Raw genomic sequence first — 17,118 nt, forward strand, 5'->3', positions numbered from 1 at the left:
TGTCAGATGAACAGGCGGAAAAATCAATATTCAGAACAGAAAGAAAATCCTGTGTCCTATTACTATTTAAGTACAGTACCAATTTCATTCTCTCTAAAATCTTGCTATTAGCAAACGTGTTATGTTCTCATCTAAATATCAACACACACACACACACACACACACACACACACACAAATACTATGATTCCATTTATATGAAGTTATAGAACAAGCAGAACTAGTTATGGAAGAAAAGCAGAGTAGTCCTTGCCTCGGGGGTGAGGGCTGGGACTGTCTGAGAAGAGGTATGAAAAAACTTTCTGGGTAATGGTAATGATCTTTATCTTAAAAGAGCTTTGGGTTACACAAGTGTATGCATTTATCAAAATTCATTAAATGGTACACTTAAGACATGCATTTAACTGTATTCAAATCGTACCCCCAAAATTAAGAAAAACTAAAAAATATTAAACTTACAAATTATGCATGGGAATGTATTTAGGAGTGAAATATACTGTTGTCTACATGTTCTTTTGAAATGCATCAATAACAAGTAGATTGAAGCATGGACAGAAGGAAGGATAAATGGATAGGTAGGTGATAAAGCAAATATATTTAACAGGTGAGTATATGAATGTTTATTGTAGAATTATTTCAGTGTCAAATAATAAAGAATCATAAAAAGTCACCCACCCCCAAAAAAATAAATAAATAAAAGGAAAAACCCCTCCTAAAAGAAAACTACACTACTGAATTCTCCCAAACATTTAAGAACAAAAAATACTAATTCTGCTCAAATTCTTCCCCCCAAAATCTATTCTATCAGAAATCCAGTCTATGAGAAAATTCAAAGAAAGGACAACACCAGATGAAGACATTTTAAGAAAATAAAGCTACAAAAATTTCTTAAGAATACATAACAATGACATATAACACCAATATATAAAAAGGACAATACCTCATTGCCAATTGGGATTTAGCCCAGTAACGCAAGATTGATTTCACATTCAAAAATCAATCAATATAGTTCACATGTTAACTGACTAAAACAGAAAAACTATATGACCATCTAGATAGATGCAAAAAACATTTGACAAAATCCAACATTCATTCCTAATAAAAACTCTAAGGAATCCGGGAATAGAAGGGTACTTCCTCAACCCAATGAAGGGCACATATGAAAAACCTACAGCTAACATCCTATTCAGTAGGAAAAGGCTACTGATCCCCTAGAATGAGAAACAAGGCAAGCATGGTTACTCTCATCACTCCTATACAACACTATACTAGAAATCAAGCAAGAAAAATGAAGTAAAAAGCATATTAGAAAGGAAGAACATAAAACTGTCTTTATCCACAGGCTATACGATGGAAAATATAGATAATACTATGGAATCTATAGAAAAGTCTACGAAAATAAGTGAATCTAGCAAGGTTGCAAAAACAAAGTCAATATACAAAAATCAGTGGTATCTCTATATACCAGCAACGACCAATTAGAAATTGTGAACTTTTAAAACAATACCATTTACAATAGCATCAAAAAATAAGAAATGCTGGGCCAGCCCGGTGGCTCAGGCATTTAGAGCTCCACGCTCCTAACTCCCAAGGCTGCCGTTCAATTCCCACATGGGCCAGTGGGCTCTCAACCACAAGGTTGCCAGTTCAATTCCTCGAGTCCCACAAGGGATGGTGGGCAGCACCCCCTGCAACTAAGATTGAACACAGCACCTTGAGCTGAGCTGCCGCTGAGCTCCCAGATGGCTCAGTTGGTTGGAGTGCGTCCTCTCAACCACAAGTTGCCGGTTCGACTCCCACAAGGGATGGTGGGCTGCGCCCCTGCAACTAGCAACAGCAACTGGACCTGGAGCTGAGCTGCGCCCTCCACAACTAAGATTGAAAGGACAACAACTTGACTTGGAAAAAAGGCCTTTAAGCACACACTTGTTCCCCAATAAAGTCCTGTTCCCCTTCCCCAATAAAATCTTTAAAAAAAAAAAAAAAGGAAATGCTTAGGGATAAATTTGACAAAAGATATACAAGACTGGTACAGTGAAAAATTAAATAAATGTAGAAATATACTGTGTTTATGGATTAAAAGACTAAGCATTAGTAAGATGTCAATTCTCACCAAATTGATCTACAGACTTAATGCAATCCCACTTCAAATCCAAGGAAGACTTTTTCTAGAAGTTGAAAACCTATTTCTGAAATTCATATGGAAATGCGAAGGACCTAGAATAGTCAAATGTTTTAAAACGGAACACCGTTGGAATACCTGCATTTTATTTCAAGATTTATGAAAGCTACAGTAATCAAGGCTGTCGTGGTACTGAAATATAGGCAAAATGATCAATGAAACAGAACAGACTCCAGAAATCACCTACATATATGGTCAATTTTTTTAATAAAAGGTGCCAATAAAGAAAAGATAATTTTTTGAGCAAATGGTGATGGAACAAACAATTGAAGAGTTATAAGCCAAAAAATATAACCTTGACCCTTACCATACAACATATAGAAAAATTAACTTGGAATGGATCACAGATCCAAACTAAACATAGAATGAAATCTTAGTGAACTTGGGTTTGGCAAACATTTCTTAATAGAACACAAAAAGAAAGCTATAAAAAAAATTAATAAATTTACTTCATCAAAATTAGAAACTATTGCTCTTCAAAAGATACTGCTACAAAAATGAAAAAGATAAGCCAAAGCCTGGGAGAAAACAGCTGCAAAACATTTATGTCACGAAAGATATATCGAATATATAAAAGACCTTTACAACTAAATAATGAGACAAACAACCCAATTTTTTTTTTAATGGACAAAAGATCTGACATTTCACCAGAGCAGATACATAGATGGCAAATTAAACACATGAAAAAGTATCATTAGCCTTAAGAAATGCAAATTTAAACCATAATAATTTAAAAAGATACGTGGATAGCAAGCAAACACATGAAAAGATGCTCAGCATCATTAGTTATTAAGGAAATGCAAATTTAAAACATAATAAATTTAAAAAGAGTGGCCATAACAAGTATTGGCAATCATGTGAAACAATTAGAACTCTCATACACTGCTGATATAAAATAATACAATCAACTTTGGAAAACAATTTGCAAATTTGGGGAGGTTTTCTTTAATTTCTCTTAAGAAATTAATTTTTTTAGAAACTTAATATATAAAAGAATATTAACATTATTATAAGCATTAATAAATACAGCAAAAAAAATTATTTCTTATTTCCTTAATTTCTTAGTGTTTTGTAGTCTTCACTATAAGTAGTTTTGTAAAAAGTTAAACATAGGACCGGCCCAGTGGCTCAGGCGCTTAGAGCTCCATGCTCCTAACTCCAAAGAATGCCGGTTCGATTCCCACCTGGACCAGTAGGCTCTCAACCACAAGGTTGCCGGTTCGACTCCCGCAAAGGATGGTGGGCTGCGCCCCCTGCAACTAGTAACGGCAACTGGACCTGGAGCTGAGCTGCGCCCTCCACAACTAAGATGGGAAAGGACAACAATTTGACTTGGAAAAAAGTCCTGGAAGTACACACTGTTCCCAATAAAGTCCTGTTCCCCTTTCCCAATTTAAAAAAAAAAAAATCTTTTAAAAAAAAAAGTTAAACATAATCCTAAAAAAAAAGCTGAACATAATAATCCTGCCTTACGAACTAGCCACTCTACTTCTAGCTATGTACACACACAAAAAATAAAGCATATGTCTGTACAGACATTTGTTTACCTGTATTTTTACAAGCAGCTTTATTTGTATTAGCCAAAGCCCAGTAACCACTAAAACATTCATTGTGGTGGCTTTAAAATACATCCACAAATTCTTTTGAAACTCCTCCCTTCTTTAAAAGTGGAGCCTGAGTCTTCTCCCCTTGACAATGGGCTCGTTATAGTGCCTTACTTCTAAGAAACAGTAGTATGGAGGAAGTGACAATGTGTGACTTCTGAGTCTCAGTAGTGAAAAGCACTGCAGCTTTCTTCTCCTGACCCTCCCTCTTTTTGGGAGTAACCAGATTCCGTGAAGTAAGGATATTTAAGCAGCCCTACAAAGAGGCTCCTTGGTGAAGAACTGAGGCCTGGGGCCATGAGCCATGTGCATGAGCTCTATACTGGAATTGGATCCTCTAATCCCAATGAAGCCTTCAAATGACTAGCTCCAGCCAACATCTTAATAGTAACCTTATGGAAGAATCTGAGCCTCTCTAAAAATTCCTGACCCAGAAACTATTAGATAATAAGTATTTGTGTTTCAAGCCACTATGGTTTAGGGTAATCTGTTAATAGCAATAGATAATATATCCATCCATCAACAGGTGAATGGATAAACAAATTGTGATACATCCATACAATGCAATACTATTAAGCAATTAAAAAAACTACTGTTATTGATACACACAATAACATAACCAAGTCTCAAAATTACACTGAAAAAAATTAGACACAAAAAAAGATTCTGTTTACATATAAGTCTAGAAAATGCAAAGTAACCAACAATGATAGAAAGCAATGACAACAGAATGACATAACTTTTACCCTGGCATTATACCATTTGAGTCATCCAAAACTACTTTTAGTCAAATTTGTTCGTCATCACTTCTTTGCTTTGTACACTTTGTCAAATATGTAATCTTTCTTTCACTCTTGTTTTTCACAATTTTCACTCCTATTAATTTTTTTCACATTTTTCCTATTAACAAGGTATGTAATTATTTTATTTTCACACTTTTCCTACTTAACATTATCATCATTTATTATGATGTATTCCTATTAGAATGTAATCAATTTGGGGGTTTTGGGGAAGGGGGATTTGGCTCTTACTTCTTGGTACTTATTTATTATTGGCTTGATGTTACTTAGCCAAAGTCTGACCCTTGATGAAATTTCATGATGTTTTATTTTTAATTATTAAAAACAATTTACTTCTGAAGATGAAATTAAATATACATAATGAAATAATTTTAAATGGGATTGCAGGCCTTTGTAGATTTCAAAAAATATTTTGAAAATTTGATTTTCTGATCATACATGAAAATAACATTTGAAAACTTTTATTTACTAAATGCTTAATTTTATAATCTTTCAATATATTTTATTTTAAGACATTTCAGGAATGCAGAAAATTAAACAGACACACATAATCAATTTCTCAACTTTAAGACATGCTATTTCACTTCATATTTAAACAAATTTGCTTTTTACTGATTACTGTTTTCCTACTATAATAGATAATTTTTTCATTAAATAGTGATGGAAAGTCATCACATTCAGAAGACAAACGTAACAGTCCAAAATTCTCTTCTTCAACCTAAATATCTTTATATATCAGAGTTATTAAATAAAGCAATGGTAAAAATAAATTATACAGGGCTTCAATACAAGAAAACCATTTCATTCAGAAAAAGATTTGTACTCTAAACTTCTGCAAACAGCAAATAAAAAATAAAGTTCTTTTATGAGATTAGTTACAGTAACATATTAAGAAGCTAGTTACAAGGTTATCTAATTAAGAGTTACAGCCAGAATGCCTCATACAATTGCAAAATTGCACAATATACCAGCTTGCAAGGAAAATGCCAGAACTTTGTCACTTTCAAAAAAGCAGAGGAAATATAAAACGTGCTACATTCAAATAAAAGAACTAACATGCATTTGATGGCATGCCAAATAGAGTAATAATCACTAATCCAGCAGACAACTGTATCAAAGTTTTCATTGCTGAATGATGATTCTACACGTTAATAACTGTGCTCAAGTTAACAGCAACGGTTAAAATTTCTGAATAGAAGATTATCTTAGGAGAGCATTGACTGTTTTGCAAAGTACCAAAACAAACTCCCAAGGATATTATGAAAATATACTAAAAAGATATTTTGAAAACACTATAATTTTGCATATTGAGAGTGCAGCCACAATGACAGCAAGATGTAAATTTTCATTAAGAATCCACTTGGAAACTCTGAAGATGTAGTGACGCATTATTTCACAAAGTATCTCTCATATGTAAGTCTGTATGTAGCTATGAATTCTATTTAAATGTTATCAAAATGATACAATGAATCTAAACAAAATACTCAAAACATTTAGCTTCATCTATTTTCAGTTTTTTATAAAGAAATGCTATGAGAATATCACTCTGCTGTTTCATATAAAAGTGTACTGGCTGTCCAAAGGAAGGAAACATTTCGCTTGAGTTAAAAACTAGAATTTCAAAAGTTTAGGAGGAACAATTTTCAACATGAAAATTCGTTCAATGCCAGTTATTGATTTTAAAAGATGGCTTATTTAACTGGTGTTCTGCAATCTGATGGACTTATTTCCAGCAATCCTTGATATTTATGACAATTAACATACAATGACAAACTTTATGGATTCAAAGTGTTGGGAAATCAGAGGCTGAGAATGAGTCACTGGGGAGTCAGTGCTGTAATCTGAATCCACAAAGAGAATTACTAAAAGTGGGTAGAAGTGGGGTAGTGTGGGGTGTGTAGTAGGCAGAGCAAATACTGTGTATACCTGTGGAAAAGCTTCAATATTATTTTATTCAAAATCCATTCAAGTCATCACAGATAATTTAAGCATTACAAGTGTCAATGAAAGAAAAGGAAAAGTAGTTCCATTTAACGAATGACTGCTCCTTTACAGTACAATTATTTAAATTCTAATTACATGGGATAAGGGAGCTTCTGTCAATCAGCAGGAATGGGCAATAAATACCCATCTGCCTTTCACTAATATGCCTACTTATACAGACAACATTGTCATCAATGACGATGACTGAGAATTTGAAAAGAGCACCAATTTTAAAGGAATTGATCAGGAATTGCTTGAAACCATGTCCTGTATAACACCTATTTTTTTTTAAGTTAGCTCGTTTCTCATACAAATATTTTTAAAATAATTTGGAAGTGTTATACACATTCAGTATGACTATCTTCCCTAATACTACATGTTTTACTTTAACATAATTCAATAAAAAGAAATTATTTATTAAATATAAATTTAATTATTTTAACATAATTCCATAAAGAAGTTTAAATATGTTTCACCAACACTCAGATAAGACACCCTCACCTCCCCCTCCAGTGTCCTATACAAATACAACCATCAGTTTCTATCTGCCATGAGATGATAACAGCTGGGAAGCACTGAACTATCTACTGTATTCTCATTACCTAAAACCATTTGTTGAGTGAACAAGTGAATGCTGTAATACAGAAAGTCAAACTTACAAAAAACGAAACAGAAAGGGTCACACATTTTCACAAATTTATGCAGCAGTTCAACTTTAAAGCTTCATTCAAAAAAAAAAAAGTTTCATTCAGCAAAGATAACAATCAAATAAATGTTCCAAGTTCCTTATACCAACAGCAAATTAGAATTCAAAAGAGTCACCAGTAAGATTACACTAATTATATTCCAGGAAGACAAGCCAGTGTTCAAGCCAACTATAGTACTTAGCAGAATGTAGCATACATGACCTGCTCTGAAAAACTCATGAGTTGGCATAAAGAGTTAGAGTAATACTAGGAATTTCTCATTCTGTAAAGAATAAGGAATAGTATTACCTATTTTTCCAGAGGAAATAAATCACAAAAGAATCCAAATAATTTATTTTTTAAATGACTGAAGAATCTAATCCCCATCTATGTTTAATTTTACTGGGCTAAGAATACCAGGCCCAGAATACCAGCACAGACAGAGAAACAAGGGCTTGAACTGGAGTGGGGGAAGGGGAGAAGCAGAAGAAATGGGGAAAGAAAAAAAATTGGTGTAAAATATTAGAGATAAAACTCTTAGAAGAAAACAAAGGGATAAATCTTCATGAACTGCGATTTAGCAATGGATTCTTGGACATCTCCAAAAGCAGGAGCAATAGAAGAACAATATATAAATTGGGCTTCATCAAAACTAAAACTTTTGTGCATCAAAGGACATTACTGCATATGGAGTATACAGGGAAAAGAAAAGAAAGTGAAAAGACAACCTACAGAATGGGAGAAAATATTCACATTATCATAATATATAAATATTACATATGATAAGGGTTTAATGTCCAGAATATATCAAGAATTCAATTAAAAAATATTTTAATGGGGAAAAGACTTGAATGGACAACAGTACTAACAATTATGGAAGAAAATACACAAGTGACTGGTAAGCACATGAAAAGATGCTCAACTGCATTAGTCATTAGGAAAATGCAAATCAAAATCAGAGATAACACTTCACACCTACTAGAACAACTATAATAAAGAAAATAGGAAGTAACAAGTATTGACAAGAATGTGGAAAATTGGAACACTCATTTGCTGGTGGGAATGCAAAATGGTGCAGCCTCTATGGAAAACAGTTTGATGGTTCCTCAAAAAGGTAAACAGAATTACCATACGACTCAGCAATTCTACACCTAGATAGATGCCCAAAAGAACTGAGGGCAGGAACTGAAGCAGATACTTGTAATGCTAATTTTGGTACAGCTAAAATTTGAACTACAATTAAAATAACCATTATCAGATAATGTCACCTTAATATGTTCACCAAAAAAAATTAAAAATCAAATTAAGAAAGAACCAAAAATTAGATTTTATAAAGACTACAAATATTGACATTCTTGTACAGAGCTGCTAATAAATTTTGAAGCACTGAATAATTATATGACAGCCATATGTTAAGCTTTTTAAAAATTTTAAGAAGTGTATAGCTTATAAAGCTACTAACTTTTATAAAATTTATAAATGAATTTCCTAACATTCTAAAAGTAATCTATATCCCTCATTCTTGAACGAAAAATGCCCTCAAATCTTAAACCACAAATAAATGTCAAGGAATACAGCAGTCTTGAATACCGGCAATTGATTAGACAAAGGGAATATATTTGTATCTTAAAAGAAATAGCTAAATTTAGAATGGTGACTTAGTTCTTCATTCTTGAAAGAATTATTTAAAAATTTACAAAGGTACAACATAAAGGAAAAGAAACAACTTTTATGGATGTGTACCTCATTGCTATAAGTTCACTATTTTAGAATGGGAAATAAAATGTATACACCTCTCTCTCTCTCTCTCTCTCTCTCTCACACACACACACACACTTTTTAGATCCACCCAACTAAAAAGTTGTTGACAAATCAAAGTCACTGAATTCCAACTTAAGTAATTTTTAAAATACTGCTACTAAAGTACTAAAATAATTAGCATGGTCATAGTAACACCTACTTACTGACACTTACTGTATGAAAATTTATCATTTCTTGAAGGCTGTCAGAAAACTTGGTCAAACTTGTCTATGAGAAAGAAATCAAAAGAAAACCAAGTCATTTAACAGCCACTAAAATAGGCCACAAAAATGTTACTTCAGCATTTCTGACAGAAAGATCAACTTACATTGTAAACAATAACATTTATTTCCAAGGACAATCTCACTCATACCTCATGGGCATGCTCGACAGAGGTCAAGTCTACATGTAGCAACATAAAACCCTAGAATAGTGAAACAATTAGTACTGCCCTATCAATAGTACTATGCTAGCAAATAGGAATGGCATACATAAACCTAAAAGTAAAATTGAGTGTATCAAGACTGTTCCCATTTAGGCATCTACAGATCAAATAATTATCAAACTATACCCATTTCTTCATTCTTCTTATTCCTCATGAAATAAATATCATAATACCACACAGTATAGCAAGGGGGCTAGGCTAACACAGCATGGCTAGCTGACCATTCCGTTCCTATGCAGCACCCGTGTGTACAGTTAGATACTATTGTTAGGTGAACGCTCTCTCCTGGCCTCTATAAGCAGATACTAGTAAGTATCCTCCTGCTCTCCCTGCTCAAGCCCTCGCATAGATGCTTCAGCTCACCTAGTAGCAAGTAAACTTATATTCACAATGCAAATCAACCTTCGACTTCTAACTAATCAAGAAAAGAGAATTATACAAGATAGTACCAACAGGTGACAGCTTTTCTACTTCTAATTTGAAGGACCGCTGTAACTCTTCGTAATGCAAATGGATGTGTAATTGATTAATGTCTTACTGCATTTATCACGTTAATTCATTTTAGAATACTAACCTCAACTACAGCATCGTTACTAGAATACTGTGCCAGGTCTCGAATCCCATTCATGAACTGTTTATTTGCAACACAAAAGGCTTTTCCAGTATCAATCATCGCAATACAAAGCTTCACAAGCTGAAAAAGAAAAACATTACATCAGGTTGGAAATAATTTTACAAGTTATTTAGTTGAACAAGTAAATTCATAGGATAGTTGTACCAAAACAGTTGACCTTCCAGAATCCAGAAGTTGTCTGATAACAGCAAAAAATCGGGGGTTATCACTTTGTGAGGGATATAAATGATAAATGTCTAACAATTACATTGTTTTGTACACCTGAAACTAATTTAAAAAATCATTTTATCAAGTCAAATTCTATCCCATACATTAACTCCATAAAAATTTATCAAAGCACCTCTTCAAAGGAAGAAAAGGGAACTTCAGTCAGAGCAAGCAGTATGATAAAAGATATTCAAATTTTTAAAAAATAATGGCATGTTGAAGGAAAGGGGAGTAAAGTGGTATGCTGGGTTAGTAATGCTGGTCATTTCAATGTCAGCCTATCAAAGCAAAATGTCTAAACTGATTAATCAACCATACTTCTCCAATGCCTACTGTTCTGGGTATTGTGCTGTCTTAGGACTAAATCTTTTTCTCTCTTTCTCTCTAGCTCTCTTTCTCTTTCATTCCTTTCCTCCCTCCTTCCCTCTATTTCTCTCTCTGCTTTTCATTCCTTCTTTCTTTCTCCCATTCATACACAGAATATTTTCTTTAAACAAATAAAATCTTGGGAGAATGATAAATATAAAAAAAGATAAAAGTGGAGCTGTAGATGAAGGAGGGAAGAGTACTGAGGGGGTGGAAGGGAAGGAACACCAAGAAGAGGACAAAGAGCACAGAAACACTTTAGAAAATACCTAAAGCAGGGGTGTCCAAACTTTTTTCAACGGTTTTCACCAAGGGCCATATGCAGCAAAATACACAAACAGCCGGGCCACTCACTCGAGGTGAAGTATGTAATGTCTCACCTGGCTTATTTAAGTAAACTAAATATATTTTTGGAATTTTCTGCAGGCCAATTAACAATGGATCGCGGGCAGCAGTTTGGACACCCCTGACCTAAAGGATCTCAGGAATATAATTTAAAACTGCTACCCTAGGGCCTTGAAAAAAAGGAATTGAAAACATAATCTCTGCTGTCAGGAGCTCTAATTCTAACCAGTAGACAAGGAGGTAAATTCTACACAGCACAAACACAATGCTACGCATGACCAAACCATACATGAGGGATCAAAGGAAGAACATCTCGCTAGGACTACTGTGGGGCTCAGGAAGGATCCTGGGAAAGGGAGCACTTGAGGAAAGCCCTAAAGACTAACAGGAATTAGCCAATCTAATGCGGGTAACGGGAAGATACTACTTACTCTATAAAGAGCATTTGCTAAGGCCCAGGAATTTAGAGGGCAGGGCAAACCTAAGGCACTAAGTACCTTAGTGCAGTGTGAAAATGTGTGCAAGGGCCAGATCAGGACAAGCCTTGTGATACTAAGGTGTTCATATTTTATATGAAAGGAACTGGAAAACAAAGACATTAATTGGGTGAGTTGACCAGAGTTCCATTTTAGAATGAAGACCTAAACGGAGAAAAACTAAAGCCGGGGAAACAGAAAGAACAAAGATGAGGAGATTAGACCAAAAACCATGAGAGCCTGAATTAAAGCAGTACGCAGGAGAGAAGAGGAGAAACAAATGCAAGAATTACAGTCAAGTATCGTCTACAGTTCTGCAGACTATATCCTACAAAGGGGAAAAGCAGGGACTGACATCCAGCCTGCGCTCTGCTTGCGGAGGCCTACATCTGCTACAAAACACAATTTCGCAGACACTATACTACCCAGCAAAGACTGTTTTAACAGTGTCGGGCCTGTGAGGTGGACCTGAGCTAGATGGGTCTGTGAGATCAGCCAAATAGAAAGTCTATCACACAACAGTGAAAACAGATGTTTGAAGCTCAAAAACCAGGAGTGTGCTACAGATACAGATATAGGAGCCATCAGCAAATAGTATCAGTGCTACAGCGCTGTATCCTAGTCAGAAAGCACAGGGCAGAGCATGTAGAGTGAGGACCCTACAAAAGGAGACTAAAAAAGAAGAGGAAAATGTAGGAGGAAAAGCAAGAGAATAATTTCACCAAAGTCAATAAAGAACAAAATATCAAAAGATGGATGATGAATAAGTTGAAAATCCATAAAGGTCAAGTTTTAAAAGAGTTTGGTATAAAGAGTCACTAGCATCCTGGCAAGAATAATTTTAAAAGAAAATGACTGGCGGGGAGGGTGGCCAGATTATAGCCAGTTCTGAAATATAGATGAAGAAGACATAATGATAGGTCAATGCTTCTCAATATATATTCTACAGGATATCCTGCAGGAACATTTTGTACCAAAATAAGGATTCTGTGATCAAATAAGTTTTGGAAATTCAATTTAAAAAGTTAAAAAGATTTCTTAATTACTAAACTTTTAAGAGTTTTTGATATATTAATGTGTATTGTGAATCCTAGAGAGAGTTATATAATATGCAGCATTTCTCAAAGACACTTGACATGGCATTTTCTTTATAGGGAGCATTCTCATAGGACCAATGTTCCACAAAACCTAGTGTGAAAAATGTTAGCAGAGAATAATCTTTTAAATAGTTGCTAATTACAACATAGTAAGTCACAAAAACCAGAAAAAAAAATAATTCTAAAATACATATGGAATAACCAACATGCAAGAAGAAAAAACCTGAAAAACAGTAATGGGGTGGGGACATCAGCCCTATATGATATTAAAATAACAGATGCAGTAATTAAAAGTCTGATAATAGATGTGACTAGACAAACTGAGCAGTGGAATAGAATACAGAGTCAAGAAACAGATACAAACTTTATGCAGTACTTGACTGAAGTAATATTCCAGCCAGTGGAGGGAAAAATTATCCAATAAATAACATAGGGACATTGGACAGCCGTCTAAAGGGGGAAAGGAAAGAAAGAAACTAAGATGGATCCAAACCCCCAAATTAATTTCAGATACAATAAAGATTTAAACATAGAACATTAAATCAGAAAACTAAGAGAAAACAGGAGGTAATAGTGTTTATAATCTTAAAGTAGGAAAAGCCTTTCTAAGATGTAAAACTCAAAAGGCAAAGAAGAAATTGATCAATTCAACTACATGAGAACAAAACATTTCTACAAGGGAAAGAAAACAATAAACTTAGTCAAAAGACAAATGACAATATGGGAAAGCAATATTAGCAGCAAATCACAAGGGACTAATTTCCCTACTATAAGAAAGGGTCTACGAGTAATTTTGAAAATCCAACCAGGCACTAAAACATGCTTGACAGACATATACAGATAATTTCCAGAAAAGCAAATTCAAATATATCTTATGACCAAGAAAAGCAATTCAATCTCACTCATAATAAAAGAAACACAAATTACTATTTTTTTACAGAACAGCAAAGATCAAAAACATGCTGTTTTACAGACAGTAGGTATGGGGAAACAGGCACTCTCACACGTTGTTAGTGGGAGTGTAAGTACAATTTCCATGGAAGGCAATCTAACGGGGCTACCAAAATTTCAAGCACACACACCCTCCAAGCTAGTATTTCACTTTCAAAGCCAGTTAGCTCAATTGGTTAGAGCACGGTGCTCTTAACAACAAGGTTGCCGGTTCGATCCCCACAGGGGCCACTGTGAGCTGCACGCTCCACAATTAGATTGAAACAACTACTTGACTTGGAGCTAATGGGTCCTGGAAAAACTTAAAAATAAATAAAGTTTTAAAAAATGATAGAAAAATAAATAAAAATATTTGCCACAGCCATATGACGACACACATGTAAGGTCAATCATTGAAGCCACAATAAAACACTGGTAGTAATCTAAGTGTCCATCAGTAGGCAACTGGATAAACAAATTATGATATATCCATACAATGAAATATAATTCAGCCACTACAAAGAATGAGGCAGCTCAATAATAAGAAGGAACAACATCCAAGATATATATATATATATATATATATATTTTTTTTTTAAAGCAAATTGTAGGACAGTGTTGATATTTTTGTTGAAGTAGGGAAAGAAGAATACAAGTATATATCTTATATATGCTTAGAAAATGTCTGAAAGGACACACAAGAAACTAGTTCAATATTCTCCTTTAGGAAAGAGATTAGAAGATGACTCATTTTTCACTGGTATATATTTTTATACCTTTGAATTTTGTACCACATAGGTGGTAGTAAATAATTCAAAAATAAATAATTAAACTAAGTTTCCATTAAAAAAACAAAAACAGGAAAAGACAGGTTGGTAGTATAACATTATGGTTAAAAACACAGGGTTTTAATACAGGGTTAAAAACACAGGGAGAGCCCAGAAATAACCCTACGCTCATATGGTCAATTAAACTACAGCAAACAAGACAGTGATATACAATGCAGAAACAACAATCTCTTCCAATAAATGATGTTGGGAAACCTGGACAGATAAATACAAAAAAATGAAACTAGACCACTGTATCACACCATATACAAAATTAACTCAAAATTGATTAAAGACTTAAATGTAAGACCTGCAACCATAAACCTCCTAGAAGAAAACATAGGCCATAAACTCTTTGGTATCAGTCCTAGCAATATGTTCTTAGATATGTCTCCTCAGGCAAAGGCAACAAAAGCAAAAATAAACAAATGGACTACATTAAATTACAAAGTTTTTGCACAGTGAAGGAAACCATCAACAAGACAAAAATACAACCTCCTGAATGAGAGAAGGTACTCACCAATGATACATCCGATAAGGGGCTAATATCCAAAATATACAAAGAACTCATGCAACTCAACATCAAAAAACAATGCAATTAAAATATGGACAGAGGACCTGAATAGACATTTCTCCAAAGAAGACATACAGATTGCCAACAAATGAAAATATACTCAACATCACTAATCATCAGAGAAATGAAAATCAAAACCACATGAGATATCACCTCACAACTGTCACAATGGCTACTATCAAAAAGACAATCACGAGGCTGTGGAGAAAAAGGAACCCTTGTGCACCGCTGGTGGGATTGTCAAGTAGTGCAGCCACTATGGAAAAACAGCATGGAGATTCCTCAAAAAATTAAAAATAGAACTACCAAATGACCTAGCAATTCCACTTCTGGATATATATCCAAAGAAAACAATGATTCGAACAAGATACATGCACCCCTATGTTCACTGCATCATTTATAACAGCCAAGATATGAAAGTGACCTAGGTGTCCATCGATAGATGAAGGGATACAAAAGAAGTTGTACATGTACACAATGGAATCTTATTCAGCCATGTTGCAACAATACAGATGGACCCAGAAAGTATTATTAAGTGAAGTAAGGTAGAAAGAGAAAGACAAATACCATATGATTTCACTTATACATGGAATCTAAAAAACAAAACGAATGAACAAACAAAACAGAAACAAACTCGTAGATACAGAGAACGAACTGATGGCTGCCAGAGTGGAGTGGGATGGCGAGTTGGGCACAAGGAGGAAGGGGATGAAGAAGTACAAACTTCCAGTTACGAGTCATGGGAATATAACGCACAGCATAGGGAACAGAGTCAAAAACATCGTAATAACTATATATGGCACAAATGGATACTAGCCTTACTGTGGGGATCACTTTGTAAGGTACAGAAATGTTGAATCACTATTTTGTACACTTGAAACTAATGTAATACTGTACGTTGTAAGTCAACTATAATACAAATCAATCAGTCAATTGATCCACAAGGTTCAGGGCTCAGCCAGCTTAGGTTCAAATCTTGCTGCAATATTTAACCATCAAAGTGATCCTGAGTGACCCTTACCTCAGCAAGCCTCAGTTTCTTCTGTATGTTTCGATAACCAATGATACTAAAACATGTAAGGTTACTACAAAATGATTAAGATAATGCACATAGAGACCTTAGCACAAACTGCTACTAGTACATGGTAACTATTCAACAAAGATTTGTCCTTCCTTGCCACAGGTGAGGTTTTCTTTTGTTTTTGTTCAAGAGAAACTTGAACATCTTTATTTACTTAAAATAAAGAGGTAGTAGAGAAGGGAAAGGAGAGAGATGGCTAAAGCAAAGTCCTGAGGAGTTAAGAGTCTGGGACTGCACAGGAGAAAGGATACTTTTATCATTCGAATGGGAGGAAAAACAGAAAAAGGTAAGGACAGATTCTGTTAAGTTTCAAGATCAGGGGCAAGAAATAAAGGTGTTCCCACCAAAGGAAAGAAGAGTCGTGGTCATCTACTGAGAATAAAAAAAAGGTAGTAAGTCCTTGGAAAAAGAAAAAAGTATAAGAGCTGCTAAAGGTAACAAGATAACTTGATTGAATCTTAGAAAGAATTACTTTGCATCATAAATTCCAGGATTATATTGCTCCACCAAATTGGTTTCACCAAACAGCTGTGTAACATCTCCTGTAGGACTTTATAGCCCAAATACAAGGTAGAGAATATAGATGGTTGGACTAATATAGCGAGAATTCTGTGGAGTAGGTGTTATGGAAGGGAAATGAGGCTCTCCAGAAGAGAACTAATGTTATAATAAAATTAAGAGTAACCTGAAAGGGCTTATGGCAGTATTATTCATGATAACCAAAAAGCAGAAACAACCCAAATGTCCATCAATCAATGAATGGATAAACAAAATGTCGTATACTCAAACAATGGCATATTATTCAGCCATAAAAAAGAAATGTTGGAACACGTTACATACAATATGGACAGACAAATCTTAAAAACATCATGCTATGTGAAGGAAGTCAGTCACAAAAGGCCAAATATTGTATGATTCCAGTTATACGAAATGTCCAGAATAGGCAAATCCATAGAGACTGGAAGTAGAATAGTGGTTGCCAGAAGATACAGGGAGAGGGAAATTGGGAGTGACTACTAACAGGTACAGGGTTTCCTTTTTGGGGGATGATGAAAATGTTCTGGAATTAGATAGTGATGAGG

General features: G+C 34.5%; 1 protein-coding gene across 6 annotated transcripts in view; it reads right to left on the minus strand.

Annotated features, from left to right (window-relative positions):
• Positions 1-17,118, minus strand: part of ACAP2 (ArfGAP with coiled-coil, ankyrin repeat and PH domains 2) — a 132,226-nt gene that overhangs the window by 58,108 nt on the left and 57,000 nt on the right. For all 6 annotated transcript variants that reach the window (XR_012495540.1, XR_012495532.1, XM_019723444.2 and 3 more), the window contains exons 3-4: positions 10,074-10,193; positions 9,229-9,282 (exon numbers count right to left, since the gene is read on the minus strand). Coding sequence is in view for 4 of the 6 variants with exons in the window: in XM_019723444.2 (XP_019579003.1) it covers positions 9,229-9,282; positions 10,074-10,193 (174 nt within the window). In the remaining 2 variants the exon portion in view is untranslated. The remainder of the gene's footprint in view (positions 1-9,228; positions 9,283-10,073; positions 10,194-17,118) is intronic.

This window comes from Rhinolophus sinicus, linkage group LG01, assembly GCF_036562045.2.
Source record: "Rhinolophus sinicus isolate RSC01 linkage group LG01, ASM3656204v1, whole genome shotgun sequence".
In the NCBI taxonomy this organism is placed as follows: Eukaryota; Metazoa; Chordata; class Mammalia; order Chiroptera; family Rhinolophidae; genus Rhinolophus; species Rhinolophus sinicus.